The sequence below is a fragment of the Prinia subflava genome, chromosome 2, assembly GCF_021018805.1.
Source record: "Prinia subflava isolate CZ2003 ecotype Zambia chromosome 2, Cam_Psub_1.2, whole genome shotgun sequence".
In the NCBI taxonomy this organism is placed as follows: Eukaryota; Metazoa; Chordata; class Aves; order Passeriformes; family Cisticolidae; genus Prinia; species Prinia subflava.
The window spans coordinates 25,841,821-25,865,733 of NC_086248.1; the positions used below are offsets into that span (position 1 = coordinate 25,841,821).

At 40.4% G+C, this 23,913-nt stretch overlaps 1 protein-coding gene across 1 annotated transcript in view; it reads right to left on the reverse strand.

Annotated features, from left to right (window-relative positions):
- KHDRBS2 (KH RNA binding domain containing, signal transduction associated 2) overlaps positions 1 to 23,913 on the reverse strand; it is a 319,671-nt gene that overhangs the window by 255,462 nt on the left and 40,296 nt on the right. The window contains exon 2 of the mRNA XM_063389417.1: positions 822 to 949. Within this exon, the coding sequence (XP_063245487.1) occupies positions 822 to 949 (128 nt within the window). The remainder of the gene's footprint in view (positions 1 to 821; positions 950 to 23,913) is intronic.

Consider the following 23,913-nt stretch of genomic DNA (forward strand, 5'->3'; position numbering starts at 1 on the left):
GTAATTTATTGCTCTGATGAAAGTATAAAGCAAAAAGCTCAGTGTAATCAAGGCTAATGGTGAACCAAATACCATGTGATAATAAATCAAGAAAAAATACTCTGAAGACAAATGGAGATGTTTATCATTTCAGTACGAACACTATTAGAATAACTGTTTATGTAAAATAAAAAACTGTACAAAAAACCAAACAAACACCCTAGTTCCAAAAAAAATCAATATTCTCTTATAAAAAATAAACCCTCAAACTTCCAACAGGCAGCTAAATTTTGCAAGAAATAAAATCCTTTTTCTGCATTAGAGTATGTAACAATGAGAACTTGTGAGAAAGTCTGAGATATTAAAACATTTTGTTTTTATAAACAGCAATGAACATTGTCAGTCACAGCCTGCAGTAATCCTGGTACTTAATTACTTGATCTTTTAAAACTTATTCACGAAAGAAAACCCCCCAACTCTTCTATAAGGAAGCTTTTTGGAGGTCCTGGAAATTTTTTGCTCTTTGGCAACTGGTATTTTATTTTATAAAAGAATGATATATGTGGAAAAAAAAAACCTGAGAAAAAATCTCAGCAGTTTGCTTAAGGGCGAAACCTACCTGAAACTGAAAAAAATCTCATTCACTTTAATTGCTTTTCTGAAAGGCTCTGAGACAGAAGCTAAAACATGTAATAGCTAACAGATACATTTAAATAATAGCTTATTTTTTTTTACCATCACAAAGCCTACATATTATGAGTCAATAAAAATGGTTAAGTGTATAACTTTTTCATCATTATATTAATAAGTATTAAACAAGTGCTAGACTGGATTTACAGTACCTTCGGATATTGTTTGACAGGGATCAGAACTCTCTCTGACAGCTTTATGTTTTTGTTGCTGATAACATCAAGGTATTTCTTTTCTTCATCTTCCTTCTTGCCTTCTGAACCCTGAAACTTTTCCATTTCTGAAAAATATCACAAAACAGAACAATCAGTGACATGTTATTTGTCATCCCTGGGAAGTTTAGACTTACACCCTCCTATCCAGCCCGCGCACTGAACGCCTGTGCTGTTTGCACTCGTGTGACAGGGACTGCAGTCTCTAGGAGAACCTGGACTCTCAGCAGTGCTGGGAGGCAGGGGTGACAGTCCACAGGTCACACTCCACAACTAATTCTTCCCCAGCTGAAAGGGAAGGCAAATGATCTCAGCAGGAGCAGGAATGGATGAGGCTTACTGTTGTTATGGTTTTCAGACGGCACAGAAATAACAACATGACTCTCCATGATGGTAAAGATGAGAGCAAACTTTATTCTTCTAAATTCTACTTTATTATAGAGTAGTTTGGTACAAAGAACATGATCGGTTATTCAGCATCTACACCCTTTAGTAAACATTTCTTTCCAGTAAACATGTTGGAAAAACACCACCTGAGGATGGTTTCTCACTTCCCAAGGTTTGTTTGAATTCCTCCTTTAGATTTCTCAGGCTGACATGAGAAACTTACTCACTTGCCTTTCACACAAGACACTGGCAGAGCCTGAAGCCTAAGTTCAGACCAATGTCAGGCCCACAGCTTACAATTCCAGTTATCAGTCTTTTAAAGGGAAAAAAATCATCACAGCTTGATGCTTTTTGTAAATGTGATCTGCCAGAACTAGGCTGGATTCTAACTGCAATGGCTAACTTTCAATACAAATACCAGAAAACTGAAGAAACTTGTTGTTATTGAGTTTCCCTTCAAATACTTCTGAATTAGTTAAAGGTTATACAAAATATGGTAAGACCTAAAGTTAACTCTTGCTTCAAAAAATTCTTCAATTAAGAAATGCAGTAAAAAATCATGAGATATATATATATATATAAACACTAATTTGTAGAACACGCTAGAATTTACAAAAAAAAAAAAAAAAAGAAAGAAACAGAAAGTATATTTAGGTAGAATAGTTTTGAATCCTTTATTCCCTAAAGCTCTATAACTAATGGATGACAACAAATTATTGAATTCATCATCCTGCAAAGAACACCCTATATAGTGCCTGAGAGCTCCCTGACAGCACAGGTACTGTTGAAAAGCTGATTTTGCAGCAGTGACATTGTTGGCAGCACAGAAAATGGCAATGCTTATAATGAGCTAATTATAACTGAATTATAGCTGAAAAGGGACAGCTGTGGGTCTCAGAAACATGCTGCTTCAAGGACTGGAAAGCGAGAGTGGAAAGGAGGAACACAACCACGGCACATTCTAAAATTCATATACAAGTTTCCTTGACTTCCAACAAGCATAAAGAAAAATTGTGTTGAAAAGAACAGCCCATGTCATGATTTGTTAATAAATGTTTATGCTGTTTTTATGAGATCAAATAATTTATTTAAAGCCTGCACCAGCAGACAGTTCTCTAATGTTACAGTCATAAGTGCTTTTAAAACCTCTCAGAGAACACACCTAAAAGACCTCAGATGGGATATACATTCAATAATTTAGGACTAAAAAGTTACTTACAATCACTAAAAGCATCAGAGGAACATTTCATTATCGTAAAATACTTGAATACATGTAAAAAAATGTGGTATGTCGCATTCAGTGAAAGATTAATCTGGAAAGCAGCAAGCACCAATTTAAGTAAGTAAACTATTCATTTTGGGCAGGTTTAATAGATAAAACGTTCCTTGAAAATAGATCTGATGCAATTATACAAAGGGCTGTGCTATGGGGGCACAGAGGGGAGAGTCAAAGCTGCATAAAGAGAGGGAAGTGTTACAAGCACAGTAGGGTACTAAATGAAATTAAGGAATTTCCCAAATGTATTGTGAACACAGTGCTAATTTAGATAATTCTAAAAGGCAAGTGGGGGAAGTCAATCTACACATACATTTCACTAGAACTACGGAAGTTTAAGTTCGAGAAGACCTTTAAGGTGATCAAGTCCAGCTGTTAATTGAGCTCTGCCAAGTCCACCACTAAACCACATCCACAAGTGCCACATCTACCTACATGTTTTTTAAATACTTCCAGGGACAGTCATTTCACCATCTCCCTGGGTAGTCCGTTCCAATGCTTGATAACTGCTTTTGTGAACACATGGCTCCTGCTGAACCTCCCCTGACACAGCCTGAGGCTATGTCTTCTCATCCTGTCACTACTTGGCATGGAGAAGAAACCAACCCCCACTCGACTACAACCTCCCTTCAGGTACTTGAAGAGAGCAATGAAGTCCTCCTTGAGCCTCCTTTTCTCCACGCTAAACCACAACTCCCTCAGCTGCTCCTCGTCAGATCTGTGCACAGACCCTTTCCCGTCTCTGTTGTCATTGTCTGGACACACTCCAGCCCCTCAATGTCTTTGTCAGGGGCCCAGACCTGGACACAGCACTCAAGGTGCAGCCTCACCAGTCCCGAATACAGGAGAAAAATCCCTGTCCTGTGCTGCTGGCCACACTGGTGTTGCTGATACAGGCCAGGATGCCATTGGCTTTATAAACAACTAAACTCTTTCTCCCAGAAAGCTGCTCAAAGATATTTAAAAGTCTGTATGGTCAGTAGGGATGGGTACTAAAGGTTAGGACAAAATGCTCCCCTTTGAATCGTCTACCAGGCCTTGCAACCACTCCCAGTCCTGTGCTTTGTTTTTGACTGAGAGTACATGGAAGTTTTGGAATGAAAATGGCATCTTTCCTGAAGTTAATGAAAGACTGCTTCAGCTGGGCTTATCAGACCTATGTGAACAAGAGTTTGTTGATCTACCACAACTGAGACAAGCTGTGGCACTTGAATTCGTTCCACTCCATGATGAGGGCTGAGCTCTAAACCCAGAAGAGCCAGTCCCAGCTTATTATGGGAGGCACAAGAAACAGCAGCGCAGCGTCAAGTTTCCTCCAGGGAATGAATGGCAACAGAAAGCCCATCTCAGCTGAGGTCCCGCAGCACTAAATGTCAAACAGAGAGAGAGAAGCAAATGAGAAGGGATCATGAAGAGAGCCAGGCTGTAAGCCCAGAACCACAAAAGAAGGCAGCAGAGACATTGGGGATATCAGGTTTCTGCCAGGGAGCAGTGGCAACTAGACCATGACACAGCCAGACAGCTTTTGAGTATCATCTCCAAGGAGGGAAGAGTCCACAAGCACCCTGACAGTGCTTGGTCACCCTCACAGTAAAAAAAAAAAAAAAGTTCCCCAATACTCCGAGAGAGATTCTGGGTTCTGGGCGCTCCTGAAAAGAGCCTGCCTCTGTCTTCTTTGTACCTTCCCTTCTGTTATTGGTATACATTGGAAAAGATCCCCTATGGAATCTTCTCCAGACTGAACAGTCTGGAGGCAGCAATCTTAGGCCTTTCCTTGTAGGAGAGATGCTCAAGACCCTTCATCATCCTTGCAAACCCTTACCTAACACTCTCCAGTATGTCCATCTCTACTTATGCTGGGGAGCCAGACATGAGACAGACTGCTCCAGTGGAGTATCACCTCTTTTGACCTGCAAAGTTGACTGAGGAGTAAGAAATGCCTTGAGATGGTTTATTTCTAAAACAGAACACAGGGTTGGATATGACCAGTGAAAACTGTGAATTTATATGAAAAATATAGGATTTTGCTTGACAGTGGAGCAGTCATGTGAGAAGAACCATCTTGGAAGATTTCATTCCTTGGGGCTGGAGTTTGTATCTTCTGGGTGTGCTTTCTGAAAGCCCCATGATGTCACCAGGGAGTCACTGTGACACGCGTGACAAGAAGCTTTTTGGATCCTTGGGGAAGCCCTGAAAGGCCACAGTGTCTGGCCTCCTCCATCGGGGACAGACATCTGCAGGTGGGGGGAAAAAGGACTCCCATCTGATTGTGTGCTTCCTGAGGGCACAGAGAACATTTGCTGGACAAGGACACCGACAGGGCCTGGGGTGCTGGTCCCAATCTGCCATGCACTCAGGCTCTGGCTGCACGTGCTGAGAGGCCAAGAATCCCTTTCCCAGCTTCCCAGCTCCTGCCTGCACATATCAAAGAGGTCAGTTACCATCCTGCCACAAGACCTAGAACATGCCAAGACACCCCAGTGTCACTCATCTACCTCAGGATGGTCCCTGGCATTGGTGGCAGCCCAAGTGCTGTCCTGAGGCAAAATGGGCAGTTCTTTAATGCTCAAATTCCATAACTTTGCTGCTGCTGCAGACTGTGTCCCCAGCACCAGGGAACACGTCAGCTTATCTCTTTGGTTTGCAGGGCAAAATGGCCTCAGAGGAAGACTTGACCTCTTACCCTGCTGCCAGCACCAGCCAGGTGTCCCGGGCTGACCGTCGAGGTACTTCGGGGCACCTACGGTGCCCAATCTGCCGGGCTGCCATTAATGACCGAGCTTCCGCGGGCTGGCGTCGGCACCCTTTCTGTTTTTACTGCATGGTGGAGTGGTTCCACAAAAAAGTGGAGGGCCTGTCACCTTTCTCACATACACTCCACATGGTGGGAGTCAGTACCTCAGAGGTGCACTCCACTACGGAGTCCATCAGCTCTGCCAGCCATACTCAAGAAGAGCGAGCTGGGTCCCGCTCTGCGGAAAGATGCCAGCATCATTCCTCAGGACACCAGTGCCGCAGGTCTCACAGCAGAAGCTGTGGTGGCAGCCGTGGGGGCAGCCGTGGGGGCAGCCGTGGGGGCAGCCGTGGCAGGGCCCAAGAGCAGAGCCGAGGCAGGTATCCAAGGAGGCGTCACGATGGCCGCACCAGGGTCCAGCAGGCCCAGGGCTACAACCACTCAAGCAGCAGGAGGAGGCAGAGCAGGGCTCAGAACGCTGCTCGTGACACAGGCCGAGCTCCAAGGAGCAGACAGAGCGTCCGTGCAATCTCAAGGAGGCGTAAGCGCCGTCAGCAAGAATTCCAGGTTTCTTTCATAGAACCGAGGGCCATAAGGAGCCGGTCCCGGCAGAGGTCGCGCAGCTCTGCCCGCCAAACATTGAGGGAGTATCTAAGGAAGATGGAACGCGATGAGGGACGAGCTCTAAGGCGTGACTGGTACCTCCGTGCCTCTTCAAGGAGGAGCAGGCGCCAACAGCAAGGGCGCCGGGTTTCTTACAGAGACTCGCAGGTGGCAAGGAGCCGAACCCCAGGGAGGTTGCGCAGCACACTGCCCCTGAAGGAGAATCCGAGCACGATGGAATGCTATGAGAGACAGCCCTTAAGGACTGAACAGGGCATCCATCCCTCCCCAAGGAGGAGTGAGCGCCTTCGGCAAGGACGCCAAGTTTCTCTCATCGAGCCACGGGTGACAAGGAGCCAATCCCGGGCAAGGTCCTGCAGCACACAGAACCAAACACTGCAGGAGAATCTAAGGAGCGTGGAACGTGATGACGGACAAGCTCCAGGACCCGAACAGGACACCTCAACCTCCTCGGGGTGCAGTGAGCACCATCAGCGGGGGCGCCGGATTTCTTTCACTGAACCACAGGTGGCAAGGAACTAATCCCTGTGGAGATCCTGCAGCCATGCTGGGCACAGGCCTGGTAGCACACCCTACCACCAAGGGAACTACTGTATGCCCTGTTACCAGTGTCAGGAATGACTCCACTTTAGACAAAAACAGCCCCTACTAACAACTGCAAAAATAAAGTCAGATCTAATGCTCAAGCCTGGGGCCTAGGATCTATTCTCCACCACAAAATGCATCAGAAAATCTAAAGACACTCTTGCAAGGCCTTTTCAGGTTAGGAGGATAATAGGCATGAAACTTCAGTGCTGTTTTGTCATTCTGTTCTATGGTATCTGCTTGTGTATAAAATGGGGTACTGAACATTTTGTACAGGGGTACCTTTTCTCCCTATATTGGGTTTCCACAGTGTGATCAAATTTTCTCCTTTTTGTCCTGGTACCAAAGACACCAATGACTTATTAGGAAATCTCTTGTCCTTCCACACCTGTTTTCTTCTGCTTTGTCCCAAACATTCCCCAGAGTAACTTCTGTTACCACTCTTCTCACAGTGAAGAGTAAAGTCAATTTACAACTACTCTGTCTCAAAGGCACTGCCCCATAATGCCAATCCAAATCTAATGTCTGGTAGAAAAACTCTGAAAAGCTTTTCCTTCTTCTTCTTTAAAGACTTTAAAAACAACCCCCAAAGCCTTCATAGAGAAATTTGCCCCTGTGGTATACCCTGTACAAAGCCTCAGGTTTAATGCCCAGAGTGGCAGTACAGGCCACAGGTTCTTCAGACCATGGCCAAAGACTACTAAAGTCATCAAAAAACAGTGTTGGACCAAGAATTGTTACTTTCATGTAAGACTGGAGCAAAAAGAGGAGTCCTCTCAAAAGACAAAGACAATACATTAATTACTGGAGCAAGACAAACTGTATTCAATTTTTGTATTGAACTGCAGTTGGCCTCTACTGTGTATACCCCTCATGTCACTCCATGACTAGTACTACCACAGAAAAGAAGCATTAAGACACAGTCTCATGAAGGAATCCAGGCCAGGATCAATGTGCTGGCTCACAACACTGACATGCAGCCACTTGCTTCAGTTGTAAACTTTGACTTGCCAACTGCAAAAACTATAGTCACCTGCAACACACTACAAAAACAACCAATGCCTTTAGTGACATGTTGCACTCATTGCACCCTCATGCTTGAGTTTAGCTTGTTAGTTTTCTGTGCAGTCACTGATAAATCCCCCAAAGGAAAAGAAGTGGCTGCCACATGGACAATTGACTTCTGAGAGACAAACCTGGCTCTTCACAAGCATATGGAATCATTCAAACCTTACCACGTCATGAAGTCTGGAGGGGCTTTCTTAGCTTCAGTGTATTTTGAGTCACAGAACCATGAACAGTGGAGGCAGGAAAGGACCTCCAGAAGCCATCTAGTCCAACCTCTCCTGCTCAATCAGAGCCATTAAGAGATGGTGGCCCAGGACCACAGCCACACAGCTTTGGAGTACATTCCTGCACATTTCAAAAAGGTCAGTCACCACCCTGCCCTGAGAGCTGGAACATGCCAACACATGTCACTCATCTGCACCAGGACGGTCCCTGGCACTGGTGGTAGCCCAAGCGCTGTCTTGAGACTGAGAAGGCAGCTCTTTGATGCTCGACTCCAGTAGTTTTGCTAGTGGCTGCAGACTGTGGAACTAGTGCAGGGGAACGTGTGCTGCTGCTTACAGAAAGCTATAGGCAGTACAGGATTTTGTGACCAGCTGTATTAGATCTGCATGGCCTGCTTTTGGAAGTGGAGGGAGCTACAGGGGTGGCTCCTGTGAGAAGCTGCCAGAAGTTTCCTCAGTGTCTGGCAGAGTCAATTCCTCGTGGCTCCAAAGATAGACATGCTGCTGGCCAAGGTTGGGCCAATTATAAATGGTAGTAATGCCTCTGTGGTAACATGTTTAATAATAAACAAAACAAAAATGGTAGGGCAGTTGTAACTGCAGCCAAAGAAGAGCAGAATGAGAACATGTGGGAAGAAGAACTATGCAGACACCAAGGTCAGTGAAGAAGGAAAGGGAGGAGATGCTTCAGGCACCACAGCCAAGATTCCTGTGCAGCTTGTGGTAAAAGGTCATGGTGAAGCAGGCTGTCCCACTGCAGCCTATGATGATCCATGGGGATGCAGAGATCCACCTGTAGCCCATGGAGGAGCCCCACACCAGAGCAGGTGGATGCCTCAGAGGAGGCTGTGACCACATGGAAGACCCAAAGTGAGAAGGACCCATGCTGGAGCAGCCTGTCCTTGAAGGACTGCACCTTGTGGAAGAGTGACCCATGCAGCAGCAGTTTGAGGGAGACTGTTGCCTGTGGGATGGACTCACATTGCAGCAGTTCAGAGAGTGCTGCTTCTTGTGAGATGGACTCATGACGGAGAAGTTTGCAGAGAACTGTCTCCCAAGAGAGGCACCCATGGTGCTGCAGGGAAAGGACTCCTGTCCCTGAGCAGCGGGAAAAGCTATGGGTGATGAACTGAACATAATTCTCATTCCCTGTCTCCTTGTGCCACTGGGGTAACAGGTAGAGCTGGGAAGGAGGGGGGGCAGGGGTGGGAGGAAAATGTTTTTAGGGTTTTATTTTACTTCTTATTATCCTGCTCTGATTTTTTTAGCAGTAAATTCACTTTATATCTTGAAGTTGAGCCTGTTTTGCCTTTGATGGTAATTGATGGGTGTTTTCTCACAGTCCTTATCTCAACCCACGAACCCTTCATTAAGTCTTCTCTCCTCTGGAGTGAGTGAGTGAGTGGCTTTCCTGGGTGCCTGGCATCCAGTCAGCATCAACCAGCTAGACCAGTGGAAATAGAACATCCATAATCAACAGCATTTCTCCACAGAGCACAAACACAAGGATCTCAATGGTACTTTTTCTGCACCACTGATTTTAGATAAAAAGTGAAAATATAACATTTCAAGACACTTGATGTATTTTGCACTCATTTTTGCTCTGAGCCAACCAGATTAAATCAGGGAGACCCAGAGCTATTCAACTACCTCCTCCAGTATCAATCCTCAACCATGCCTCATTTTTGCCTTTTACCATTAACACAGTAATCTTGCCCTTGCTTCTGTATAATACACGACTCTCATCCCTCTTAATTGGAAGAAAACATACGTATTTCAGTCATGCAAAAAGAGGCTCCCATCAGAAAAGTATCAGAGACAAAAAGAAATTTCTATCTATATCTTTTTAGACACATTATTCCCTATGAAAATTTATCTAGACCTATCTCCAGATTTTGTGCTGTAATATTCTGGAAATATTGTCAGCCCATTTATGTGGTTTGTTTTTTTTTTGTTGTTTTGTTTTTTTTTTTTTTTTTGGTTTTTTTTTTTTTTTTTTTTGAGGGAGTAGGTTCTTTTTCCTTTATAGATTTATAAAATGGAAAGCTAGGTAAGTAGCTCTTTTTCAGTACTCTCTGCTTTACTCATACAGTGCCAATAAAAGGATGTTAATTACATTTCTCTTCAAAGTCCTTGACACCTATTGCAAAACTTCTCTAATGAATGTATTTTTTCTCTTAAAATTTGGCATCTCAGAGTAAAAACATCATTTTGCTACACTTAACAGTCATGTCAAAATTCTTCCAAAAATAATGTTCTTCTTGTCAGTCTGTCCAACCCACCAAAAAAATTAAATCTACACAACCCTTTCTACTGTCAACATTTGCCTCCCACTTAAAAGAATTCTGCAGCCTATCTGGCTTTTCTTGCCTTTGCATTTGCAATACTGTCACTGCTTCAGTCAAGAACATGGGCTGCTGTTAACAGGGTCAAGCCCTCTTAAACAATCATATGTTTCTATTAATGGGAATGATTTCCAGAATGGGAGTATCACCAACTTCTTGAATCCATGTACTATTATGTATATCATCCTTATCCAGTACTCAAAGAAGTACACTTTCTCTGCAGGTTATGAAAGAATGTTTGAACTGCAAGAGGAAGAATGAGACAATGCCAGTGAAAAATAACAATCACTAAATCACTGACAGCTCTAATTTAGAGAGAGCATTTTTCATTTAAGGTTCATTAAAAAAATTAAACAGTTGTAACTCTGAATACCTAGAATGGTGTTAACAAAAAATCCCAGCATATTTTTAGAAAACAGAAAATACTGAAAACATACATGAAGGCTCATTTTCTGTCCAAGGCATTACAATTTAATTGAAAGCAGGGCTATTGGATTTTGAGTCAGGAAAAAAAAAACAAACAGATGGTACAATAGTTGAACAAATTAAAATGAAGTTAATTCTGGAGAAGGGAACATCCTAAGAGTTTTCCAGTAACAAAAACAACATCCAAAGCCATATTGGTAATTTAAAAGTAAAAACATTGAGTGTCTATAAAGACAGTACAATCAGCCATGAGCACTGAAAAATTAGCCACTGGCTCACTATATTCACCCAAAATCACACTCATATATTGTATTAACAACATTCCTTTAGTTTATGTACACATACTCATTAAGTCACACAGCTAGCTGGGATGATTCAAGGAGGATAAGGGAATAATTCTTATTACATCAGACTCAAGTAAGGCAATACCTCTGCAAGTAATTAATTTAATACCTGTTAGATAACTGTGGGTCAGATCTACATGTTTATGTCATCTGTTTTAAACCAATATAAACTGAAGCTTTGTAACTGTATTAACTCAAGCTGAACCACCTCTGCTCTCAAGCAAGAAAACTGGCTAGTAAAATAATGTTCAGAAAGAATTTTGAAAGACAAGTCAAAAAGGAATGACAGAGAAATGCAAAATCAGGCACAGTTTGAGAAGGAACAAAAATGGGTATTTAGTGTTTCTCAGGAGGGGAAAGCATCTATTTGTCATGTTACAGACTGAAAAAAACCCCACTTTAATGTATAGGATGTAATTATACAAGGGAACTACTGAAAGCATCCATATTGATAAAATCAAGTCTTTTACAGATTCTTCCCTTACGATTAGACTCCATCCCATAAGGCACTGAAGGTCTTTTCAATTTGGACACGTCTGAAAATACAGGGTCCATTAAAAGTTTAATTCATAATGCAGGTATTTTTTATCATTGGACTTTATGGCCATTATCATCTATTAGGCTGCCTATTGTGTAGAACAGAGAAAACGTAGAAAAATGACTGTATCTTTTAGTAGGTACTCATTGGACTGCATGCATGTGTAACACTGGGGCCAGACTTGCCCTCTCTTCCCCAAAACAGGAAAGACATCGACAAAGAGGAGCAAGGTCAGTGGAGGCCACTCATGGTGGTCAGAGATGGAGCACCTGCCCTGTGAGAAGAGGCTGAGAGAACTGGGCCTGTTTATTGTGGTTGAGACAGCTCTGGGGGATCTAACAGCAATGCTGATGTTCCCACAGTCACGCTCTTCACAGGAGTGTGAAACGGGGACAACAGTAAACAGGGAAATGGTGAAAATAGAAAGGTTTGGGCTGTATATAAGGAAAAGTTTTCTCAACACAGTCCAGCAATGCTGCCCAGATATACCATCTCCTCCACTGGAGGATTTCACAATCCACCTGGAGAAATCCCTGAATAACCTGATCTAAACCCTTGGCTGGCCCTTCTTGGAGCAGGAGGTTGCACTAGAGATCTCCTGTGGTCCCTTGACATGTGAACTATCCTAGGATCCCATACATGCAATAAGTTTCAAACTTATCCTCGTCTGTCAAATTTCTGGAACTTATCCAAAAGATTTAAATGTTATTGCTGAAAAGGTTAGAAGACAGAAACAGCATGATTGCATAAGCCCTATATCCTTAGCAAACTTTTAAACAAAATTTACTAATCCAGGTGGATAGATAATTAAAGAGCTAAAGAACTTCGTATTTCTAATTAAATGAAAGCAAAAGAGAATTAACAAGAAAACAAAGGAGAAAATTCAAGTGTGAAAAAACTTCAGATTTCTATCCCCTCTCTATACTGATAACTAAATTTTACTGCCTGGTTACTATGCTATACCCATCGCGTAATCAGCAGCTTGCAAAGGTATGCCACAGGGTAGTTTCATGTCCAAATTATACTACTGGTAGAAAAATAATTACCTAATATATCCATCTAATGGCCTATGCCTAGATCAGCATAGATTAAAAGAACTATAAAGAGGATACTAATAGTGTTAAACAAGTAGAAAAGCCCTGAAATGGAAATATTAGTTCTTACTAAATTTATGAACAACATTTGCTCAGATGCACACCTTTCCATGGAAAGTTTTAAGTCTGATTGCCAAGTAGTTCGTCAAGACAGTAGTCCATATAATCCCAGTTCAGTTGCTGAATACACTCCCACTATCATTGTTACTCTATCCCATGTAATTCTACATATATAGAAACTGCAATCACAAAAAAAACACCTATTTATGATGAAATTTGCTGCAGGAAATTGATGGAGTCTTTCTCGCCTCAGTAAAATTAACTAACAGCAATCTAAAGGTCAGCATCAGCAAGTGCAGTATAAAGAAAAGATCTGGGATGCATTTTGAATGTGATGACGTACTAAATAAAGCTGCTGATAACATTTAAAGGGAGACAACAATGTTAGCTTCAAGATACAGGTTTTTTCTTGCTTTGGGGAAAAAAGGGACTATTATTAGGATTATAGAAGGACTGTTAAAGGAACTGAACAATTACAACATTGCTTAAGTATATTTTTTATCAAATTGTTAAAAAGAGAGCAAGCCACCGGGTAAGATTTTAAAGACTAAAGTTCTTTCAAAAGTGTCTTTGCTATCAAACATTCCTTTGGGGAGTTAACCTGCATAGACTGTGTTGGAAGTTTGTTGTTGGCAGCAGTTTTAAACTATGGTGTGCAGTTCACTAAATAGCTGTTCCCAGTACAGTTCTCCCTTCTTACCTCTTACCTTCGGAGCAGCTTAGACAATATGATGAAACTGTCACCAGCTGGATGAAAGGCAAACCTGAAAGTTGTTGGAATATTTTTTTTTTAATCCTGGGTTTCTTTCATCTGAGAATGAGACTACTCATAAAAAGAAGAAATAGAGAGCATGAAAATTTACTCAGAGAAGTAAAAAATAAAGCAAAAACCAACAAAAACATCACAAGTGTATTTATTTGTGAACATATCTCTAGGTGTCCTTGAATTTAACACCCTGGAAAATTGTGTTGCTATGACATGTAAGAAAAGGAAAGTAGCTTTTTGCCAAAGATTTTTGTAGTTTCTACAGTGTCAAAGTCCATTCAACAAAACACTTCAGGACATACTGAAGTGTTCTCACAGATTAAGCTGAAGAGAAAACATCAGTGCTGTGCTACATATTGTGTGGTGTGGAACAGATACGTAGGGGTGAAAGATGAAGCGATCAATGAAATTGCAGGCAAGTCCAGCAGTGACATATTCATTACCTATCCCTGACTATCTGAAAGCTGCTGGTATTCTTCAGTGGGTTGCTCTACTCAGCTGGAGTAACCAGCCAAAAGGAAGCTTTTCTGTCTCTTCACAGTTTCTGGGAAGTTTCTTTTACTCTCTTCAGTCCTAGAACTCATTAGTGATAATAATGTCTGCTATTCTGTCCTCAGAGCAAGAGAGAGAGATGAACCAGCAGGCATTTTTTTTCCTTTCTGCTCTTATTTAGCCGTTTTCAGATTTTTCTGTACTGGGAGGTAGAACGGTGCTGCACAACTGAGATGGGACTTGAAGTTGTTTATTGTTCTCACAATTCAGTTTTATATACTGTTGCAGCCCCAAGCACCCACAGCCCTAGGCAATCATATCTTTAAGCAAGAATTTCCCACTAGTTGCAGAATCGGCCTATTTTTTGCATTAGTTAAAAGCCTTACAAAACCACATCGTTTCAAAAAGCTTGATAACTGCATATGCTGTACTTTCCCAGTTCTTCTTATATCCGTAGTCGCTTATCCCACAGCCTATATCTCACCAAGGCCAAGATATCATTAAGCTCCACTGTGCTCTCTGTTGTGTCCCCCATTTTTTCTCCCACAGAACAGCTGCAGAGTAAGACTGATGTCTAGAGGGTCACAATATTGAAAGCTATGAAAAGATGCTGTATACTGAAGTTAAGAAACAGTATTAAATTTTGCTTGAAGTTCAGGCTTCTCACTGGCCTCTCTTGATCCTCCAGTTATCACTACCACTAATGAGCTGATAATCTCTGCTTAGACAGCTATCCAAGTATTTGAATGGAGTCTACAAACCACCAATTTAGTAGTTTTCATTTAGGATGCAACTTCGGATCTGGGCTCAGAAAGTCATCTGAAAGACTGACTCTTCTGAAGTTCAGAAGAGATGATGATGAAACTCCAGGTAAATGCAAGGAATTTGTAGCTCAGAGACAGGAGAGATTTTAGTTTCAGAGTATGACCTTTGCTTCCTAGTGTGCTCTGTCAGCAAAGAATGGCTCTGACTGCTATACGGACAGGAAAATACTGAGTGTATTCATATAGATAAAACAAATAGTTATAAATAAAAACCTCAAACTTTTTATTCATAACTGGTAAAAAAGCACAAAATGAAGGAAACAAAACATTCAGTACTGATAAGAAGGATTATGCCCACCTGTCTACAACCACATTCTCTTAAACACCCATTGTTTCATCAAGACTTCAGTTACAGGAAGGTTGCATCCAGGAGCTCATCAAGACTAGGTAGCCAACAAACATATTAAGCCAAATGTCAAATTTAATTATGTTCAGAGATTTACTGTATGTTATCAGGATTTCCTAGTTCATCCAAAGATCACACCATTTCCTATCACAATGGAAGATGACTCATCTGCTTCAGCTGCAGTACATTTAAATTGATCTTACTTGAGACTGACAGCAACAAAGAGGAACTTTTTGACAAACTGGTATTTAAATTGAAGAACTAAACTAGTGATATCTGAATAGCAGAAAGGTATGTAAGCCTTCACTCACAAACTGGAAAGCACATCTTTGCTTTAAGCCTCCACTTGGAAGTCTTTACAAACAGATCCTTGCTGATCCAGAGGATCAGCAGCGCACACTAAAAAGATGATCAACCTTCCTGGACTGCCTCTTCAGGATAAATTGTCAGCAATATCTAAAAATATATGGTTCATGCAGCAGTCTGAATTAACACACTTGCAAATGTGCAGTGAAAACATAGGAAGTTGAAATTAAGAAAATGTGTAAAATTAAAGATATTTTCATAATCTGAGGAGGTTTTATTGCAGAGCCTCCCGTGGATTTTTCTGCATTTGATTTTTTTAATGATTTAACAGAACACACTCACGCTCACACCGCACTCAGTAGGTTTTCCTCACCCATACTGCACTTCAGGCCATGTCTGAGTACTGGCTGCTCACCTACTCATCTGCAGACGACAGGGACATGTGAACAAGGTATGCTTGGGCCTGTTCCATCTAATGAAATAGCCATAACATAAGGATACAGAAACCAGTCCAGTAACCACGTCAGAAGTAGGAACAAGCTACATACCAGTTTTTGTTAAGTGACCCTGAGTATTCTTGGCTATGATTTATTTATGCAAGAAAGAGCTTTGTCAACTGAGGCAAGATTAGGGACATTCTTACAACTCCATATAAACCAAGCATCTGCAAACCATTCAACAAAAAGCAGGAAACCTCAGTCCTGCCTGGAAATAGGATACTCTATGGCAACCAAGGAAAATTCAAGTGAATTTGTATTCATAAGAAAGAAACCACATTAACATCAGGTAATATGATGTCATTACTCTGGGTTATTTGACACAAGGAATTAAAACTCATCCTAGAGTGGTATCACAACTGATACTCTGGCAAACAAGATGTATGTTTTTCATAGATTTGTCACATTGCCTTAAGAATACTTTTTTTCCTTTTCCAAGCCACAACACTAAATTAAAACATACTGATGTCAAGGAGACTTGTTTCATTTCCTGCAAATATCCTTTGATTCCTCCAACAACATTTCTAGAAATCAATTTTAAAAGGTGAAGAAGACATGTTTGAACCAGTCTGTAACCCACTTCATCAAAGCCTGTTATCTTGTCAAGCGGGAAAAAAGTGGCCCAGGATAATGTTTTCAAATAATACGAGTACAGTGTATGCTCATGATATATATCTAAAAATCAGTGATGAGAAGCATCCCTTTCTTCTCCACCAGATCTTTTGCTTCTTACTCAGTTGAAAAAAAAAAAGAAAAGAAGTATCACAGATGGGATCACTAACAAATACCAGTTATATGAAACGGAATCCAAGTCAGCAGGAGTGCTGCCAGGAAACAAGCAACCTGAGAAGCTCCCAATAACAGTGAAACCTGCTTGTGATGAACCTACACAACTGCTTGTTACAGTCCAAGAGTCAGTTTGTATCTTACTGGGCCCTTACACAAGTGGATATCCATAAATGATATCTAGGCATAATATTCCTAAGCTGGCTAGAAGACCCCACACTGGCCTAAATGGCCAAATATCATTTTTTCACCTTGTCAAAAACATGCATTTCTTTTTGTTAATGCCGAAGTCCTGCAGTTGTAACAGCAACGTATCATAAACCCAAATGTATTCTCAGCTCCCACAAGTGGCTTTTCATCATTAGAAGTCAAAGCAATGGCACCCACTTTCAAGGCAGTTCCTAGTTCAAGGCATAGAAAAACTGGCATAAAAGTCTGTTCAGACTCAAGAGTTCACTCCTCAGGCCCAGTGCACTTCGCTGTATTGTCAGAGTGGAAAAGACTGGAATCAGTTCCATGGGAGACAGCAGTTTTTCCAGGAACCAGCATTTCCAGAAGACTAAGAGTATTATGACTCTTTTCCAAACACCTGACTCCAGGCATCGTTTTTACCTTGTCACTATGACAAAACATTAAGAAGACAGTAACTAATGAATTTCTACTTCCTATAAATTTGAAATTAGCTGACATGTTTAGAAAATACTGGGGAAAAAGAGCCTGGCAGAGAAATAGACCATTTAATTGCATAAACTAATTGTACTTCCTTGGAAAATTTTTCTTAAGATTACCATAAAAGTCATCTCAGTACTCATTTTGCCCTCTGATTTGTGAACACCCAATACATGAAAAATGCAGAAGTACAGATTACATGACTGAGAGGGAACATAATAAAATCATTTTTGACTTAGCAGCCTATAGCTGCCACTATGCAGGCTCTTCATTACTCTCCTCCTTACTAGCATATCTATCACTAAACTGTTTAGGAAATACTGTACTGCAGACCAGTAACGCACTATGAACCCAATAAATACTTGTGCAGAGCAGGATAAAGAACTACAATCTAATTCTGGAAATGAATTTGGAGCACCAGTCTTATGAGGAGCATCTGAGGTACCTGGGGTTGTTTAGCCTAGAGAAAAGGAGAACCAGCGAAGACTTTATTGCTCTCTATTACCACCTGAACAGAGGGTGTACACAGGCATGTGTCCATCTCTTTTCCCATGTAACAACAGATAGGACAAGATATTTTGCCTGGGGGGGTTTAGATTCACTATGAGGAAAAATGTCTTCACTGAAAGGGTGGTGAAGCATTGGAACAGACTGCCCAGGGAAGTGGTGAAGTAATCATCCCTGAAGTGTTCAAAAAGACATAGTTTTTGGTACTTAGGGACATGGTGTAGTAGTAGACTTGGCATGCTGGTTAACACACTCGATCTTAGAATCACAGAATAACTAAGGCTGGGAAGACCTCCATGATTCTAAGTAAACAGAGACATTAAATATCCTTTAATAAGTACCTTTTTGCTTGTTTTGTTCACCGGTTTGAATGTTGGTTAGTCTTGTTACCCAGAAAGCCATACAAATTTGGTGTATGCCCTGCTTTTGTGTGGGAGCAATCTGTTCCTTCCAGAAAGGTAACTGGCACACAGGCCTTGATTCTGAGTGCGAAAAGAGCAACTGCCTTACTTAGACTCATCAAGCAAACAGAAATGTCCCTGATACTCTTGTGTATCTGGGAACACCTTTTTCTTCTTTCCTGTCTCCCACTTTATATATCACCTCCACAATTTACCTCACTGTTCATTAATGGGCCTATAAAAAGCTTCTCCTAAGGAGCCCTTTTTTCCCAGCTCTGGTGAAACAGTAGTGAGATCTCTAAGACCGGCCCCATTTGAGAACTGTCCTGCTTCACAACAAGTATCCTAATTAATCATGTCCAGATGAAAGTGCTTATGCTGCTGCAGATTAGGTATCACAAATTATTTTAAAAAGAGGCAAAAATACAAGTCACAATGAAAACATTAAAAGAAAATTTCTCAGTTTGTCTGAAGTTTGTCTCAGACTAACAAGCCTTTTCATCTGGTTATATGTCTCTTGCCAACCATCTCAGCAGCTGGTAAAAAAAAAAATCTGTCAATTTGTGCCTAAGGGAGTACAGGGCAAAGAAAGAACTTGGACAAACCCACACTGATTCAAGCATGCTGAAGGGTTTGTCAGCTGCCTTGATTAGCCCAGGAAACAGCCTCTCAGGTTCAGAAAATGCCACGGGCTCATTCTCAAAGAAGAAAATTTCCAGGAGTACACCGCGTTGCAAGACAATCTGTTCCACTGCAAAACAGGTCTGCTCAGGCTCAACCCAACACAAGAACTGCAACTTGATGCTGAGCTAATAAGGAATTTGGTATTTTTGTGGAAGTGCTTATTTTCTCAACAAATTTTAACCATTTCATACAAAAAATACCCCATCATGTCTTGCTATGTATAATGCTGGGGTGTTTTTAATGCTGAAGTTTTTTAAGGCTGAAAAAAATCCTATAGCTTTCTCTGGTTTAGGATGGATGCCATCAATAGCAAGAGCTGATGGCAGTGACATATTTATCATTTCAATTTTATGGAGTAATGAAAAGACAGATTTTTGTTTCAGTCAGAAAATACGCAGCACTCTTAGTAGTGGCGAGAATCATAGAATGTTAAAGGTTGGAAGGGACCTTAAAGATCACGTTGTTCCAGCATCCCTGCCAGGGGCAGGGACACCTTCCACAAGACCGGGTTGCTCAGAGCCCCATCCAGCCTGGCCTTGCACATTTCCAGGGATGGTGCATCCACAACTTCTCTCGGTAACCTGGGCCAGTGCCTCACCACCCTCATCCTCAGTAAAGAATTTCTTCCTTATACATTATTCAAACCTACTCTCTTTCAGTTTGAAGCCATTGCCCCTTGTCCTGTCACTACATGCTCTTGTAAGAGAGGTAAAATTGTTGATAATTACTGGGGCATGTCAGCCGACACAGATTCATAGCTACCCAGCTGTGAATATTAATGTCCATTTTAGAAGTATTTGTTTAAAAGTGTGCCTCAAGAAAGGACATGGGTCTTTTCATACATCTACAAAAACAGCAAGTGCAAACAATTTCAAAAGAAAAGTAACTAAATAATTAAAACATTAAGCAAACAAAAAAGAGGGAAATAACAGATAAGAAACAGAAATTTTTATCTGCACTTTTTATTTTGTTCTATTTTTTCCGAAACCTACAATGGATTATACTCTTTCTTAGCTGAAAAATTTTGCTTTCTGGAATTTAGCTAAATGTAAGTATTGTGACTGCCTCCAAAATATTGTACAAAACATGGCATTAGACACTATAGATACAGCTTGTTTTCCATTATAAAGTATCTTCTAGAAAAGGAGTAAGCCAGAATGAAGATAGAAAGCAAGGCATCTAAAAATGTGGAGAGAAAATGTGTCCAGAAGTACCAAAAAATGGTATTTGAGCAATGAACATACACCTACAGTACTACAGTTAGAAGGAAGAAGAGGTCCAGTCTTACTGCGTTTGTAAACTTATTACAGTATTTATTGAGTTTGCACAGCCAGGTTTAGGTGGCAGGGGGACTACAGGGGTGGCTTCTGTGAGAAACTGCCAGAAGCTTCCATGTCCAGCAGAGGCAATCCCAGCCAGCTCTAGCAAACATTACCAGCTTTCATTTCAGTGCCAATTTATACACTGTGTTTCCAACTAAACCTTCAATATTAAGCGTCAGGAAAGAGACAAATTTTAAAGGAACGCTCTTATTTGTAACAGTTGTTTTCTAATATGACATTGAAAAACCAATGCAGTTTACAGGTTGTTATCATGGAGGACAACCAAATGAGAAGAGTGGAAATATTTTTCCTTGGGGATCTGCAAGAAGAGTGATGAGGGTTGGCTCAGCAGGCAGATCTTAGCTGGGAGACCTCAGCAACAAATGACGAATGACTGGGTGGGTAGCAGAACAGAAAATGCTACGAAGAGGACTGAAGAAAGAAACATAACCTGCTGGTGTAGGAAGAAAATATAAAAATCACATGTCAAACTCCAAGAAAGGACAATCAGAAGTGTTTTGAAGGGATACAAATCAGGCAGATTTAAGCTGACATCTTGAAAGAAGGTTGTAGAAGCAAGAAGACAGACAAACAAGAGAAATTAGCTGGACAGACCAGATAAATAGATAGACTGATCATTCACTACTCACTTGTATGCTTGTTGCAAGCAAAAGGGAAGAGAACCTGATACGCTTTGGTGTGGGTATCGCCCTGAATTGTCTTGTATTTGGCACTGTAGGCAATGTGATATTCTCTAGAGAGAATTTGAGATCAATCTCACCGTTAAATATTCATCTTGCATAGCCTTTTGCACTACAAGCAAAAGCTATTAATTTTAGTAAATTTCTCATGTATATGAATTGTCATAAATAGATGGTTAAAAATGAAACTTTTTCATAGCAGAATTCTAATAAATATATTCTAATAATAAAGTCACTGGTTTTATTTATAGTTCAGGAACATTTTAGAATGCTTTACTCCTTCACCTGCTACTAGATATATATCTTCAAGAAAGACAGATAGACATGATGAAGAAATCATCCTTCTTCTTTTTCTTCTCCAGAGCGCCATTATTCTGTGTGAAAAGGTAGTAGTGCAGGTACAACTCTACAATCTTAACGATGAATCAGCTCTAAAACTATTTTATAGAACATAAAGTATTGTGGGCACAGTACCAGTGAAATTCTGAAGCGCATCACATCACTTCTTATGCTACTGGGATGGTTTCTACTGTATGTTCAGGGTTTTTTCCACATGCAAAATGTTGTCAAGCACAATAGAATTTTTGTTTCATAAACAGAAGTATTCTTTAACAAAGCATCCAATCTTCTGATGTGCTTCTACCAGGCAGTCAAATCTTTGACCTACGGTGGCTTTAAATAATGCCAGTAATTTTGTATAAGGATTGTTGAGCAATATAAGTAAACTCAGCTGCTCATTTTGCATGAATTCCTACTGAACTGAAGGAGGATATATGAGTACTATCTGTTCCAGCTAAATTAATTTTTAATTCAAGATTCAACTGGAAAATAAACTAATAGGGTAATGATTACCAGTGTTTTGTTTAGAGACATATTTATTTGTAGTAATTGTGTTAGAATTGTAATTGCAAAGAAGCAAGCTGAACGAAGCATTGGTAAACATATTAACAGTCCACTCTTGCTATTAGCTAGGTGAGATGTGTAAATAAATTACAAACCAAATAATATGAACCTTACAGCTGTCAAGTATAGCAAATGTTATGAATTATTCTGCACTGTATTGTGTTCAGCACCGTCCCAAATTGATTAAGTCATGGGTAATGCAGAAGAAAGAAAAGGACTTCACAGTAGATGTTAGTCCCTTAATCCGAGAAAGAGTCTGCAGTGGCAGGAGGCATAAAATGAACTTGGCATAATAGCAATTACTTCTCAAGAGAGCCAAAACAATCATGGCACAAAAACTGGCTGTCAACCTACACAGAAATATCTTCTGTATTTTGGTTATTCTTCCTTCTAAGTCAAATATGCTGCTTTTTGTTTTCATTGTATGCAATGATATTGAATGAATAAATGACACAAAAATTCAAAGATTGGGGGTTGCATTAAGAACGGTCTTGAAAAAAGTACTTCTTCTGAATCTTCAAAAGATCAGCACAATTCTTATGGAGATCATTAGATTCCTGTTTTGCTCCTGTTATTCCTACCATAAAAGCAGCACTGCTGAGCAGTGCACTGGATTCTCACTCTGCAAAGCTTTCTGCTTGCACTCTGTGGATCTCAAGTTTCACCATGGGTCTCTGGTTCATACATTAGATTCTGATTACTCTGTTACTACCCTCAAAACATGCTCAATTCCCCTAATTGGCTTCACATATATCACTTAAATCCTGCTAAGGATCATGATGCCTGATTTTCTAATCTACTGAATACCGTATGCTCTAAAAAAAGATAAGAGGTATTTGCATGCTCAGTGCTACCTTATTTTCAGCAAAAACCATGACAACCCCATTGAAGGCTGATATTTGGCAGCCATCTGTAAACTATATTATATACTTTCAGAAGTCCTTAAGTAAAATCTAAATGATTCCAAATATTCCAATATATGTTTTCTATCAGTCTGCAATTATACTGACACAGATAGATCACTCTCTCTTAACACCAGTGTCACTGAAAGTAGCCAAAGCAGCTGGAATGCCAAAACAAAATGTGCAGATATGGCATAGAAGTGAAGAATGGCAAGATATGTTACTTAATAGAATGCTTCTACTAATAGAGCTGTCTTCTAATCACTGAATTATAACTTTCTGTTATAAAACACCCTCCTTTAATCTATACTTCAAAAAAACCCTCACAGTATTCAGAGAAGTATTTGTCAAATGAGACATTCACTGTCCGTAACTTGGCTTCATAGAAAACCTGATATAGAGATATTTTGATTAAAAGAGCTAGAATTTAATACACCATTTCATCTCTAGAGTGTATGGGACTATTTGACAGATTCTAAAAATGGCAATTTCAGGCAGTATAATTATCATGCGTTTACTAGACTATGACAATCAAACTCACATCACAACACAGGTTTAAATGAATCTAGGAACAGTCCAATCCCCAAAGAAGAGTCCCAGGACTAAGGATTGTAACAGCCTTTGTGTACCAACACAAAGGTAAGCTGAAAGAGTGAATTTTAGCATCAGTTTCAGGCACAGACTGCGCTTAGAAGATGGTTTCTCAGAGTGTCCAGGATCTTAGCATACATAAGGGTAACTAAATTTATTTTGAAAGGGGTATGTACACAATCAGTATTTCATACAATGACATTCTCCAAACAAAATAATGAAAAACCAAAACAATTATAACACCAGCACAAAGCACTATCAAAGTATCAGCACTAAGTGACGAGTAAGCAGGTTAAAGCCCACTACATCTGTGGAGACAGATCTAACATGTATCTCATGGTATAATAAGCATAATAATAACACCCATAAATAATGTATCCATCTAGGCAATCTACAGCTCTGGTCACACAAATCGTTTTCCAATTCCCATGATCACACAACTATAATATAACTACTGTATGTCTTCTCTTTCCCAATGACAGTAGGTCTACACCTCACTGAGAAAGCATTTACTTATGTTTATTGTGATAAGGTTAAAATAAATGTCACTGCAATTTTTATGTACTCCTCAACAAATAATTAGTCTTGATTAACTGATGATGAAATCTTTATACTGTAATTTTATAAATG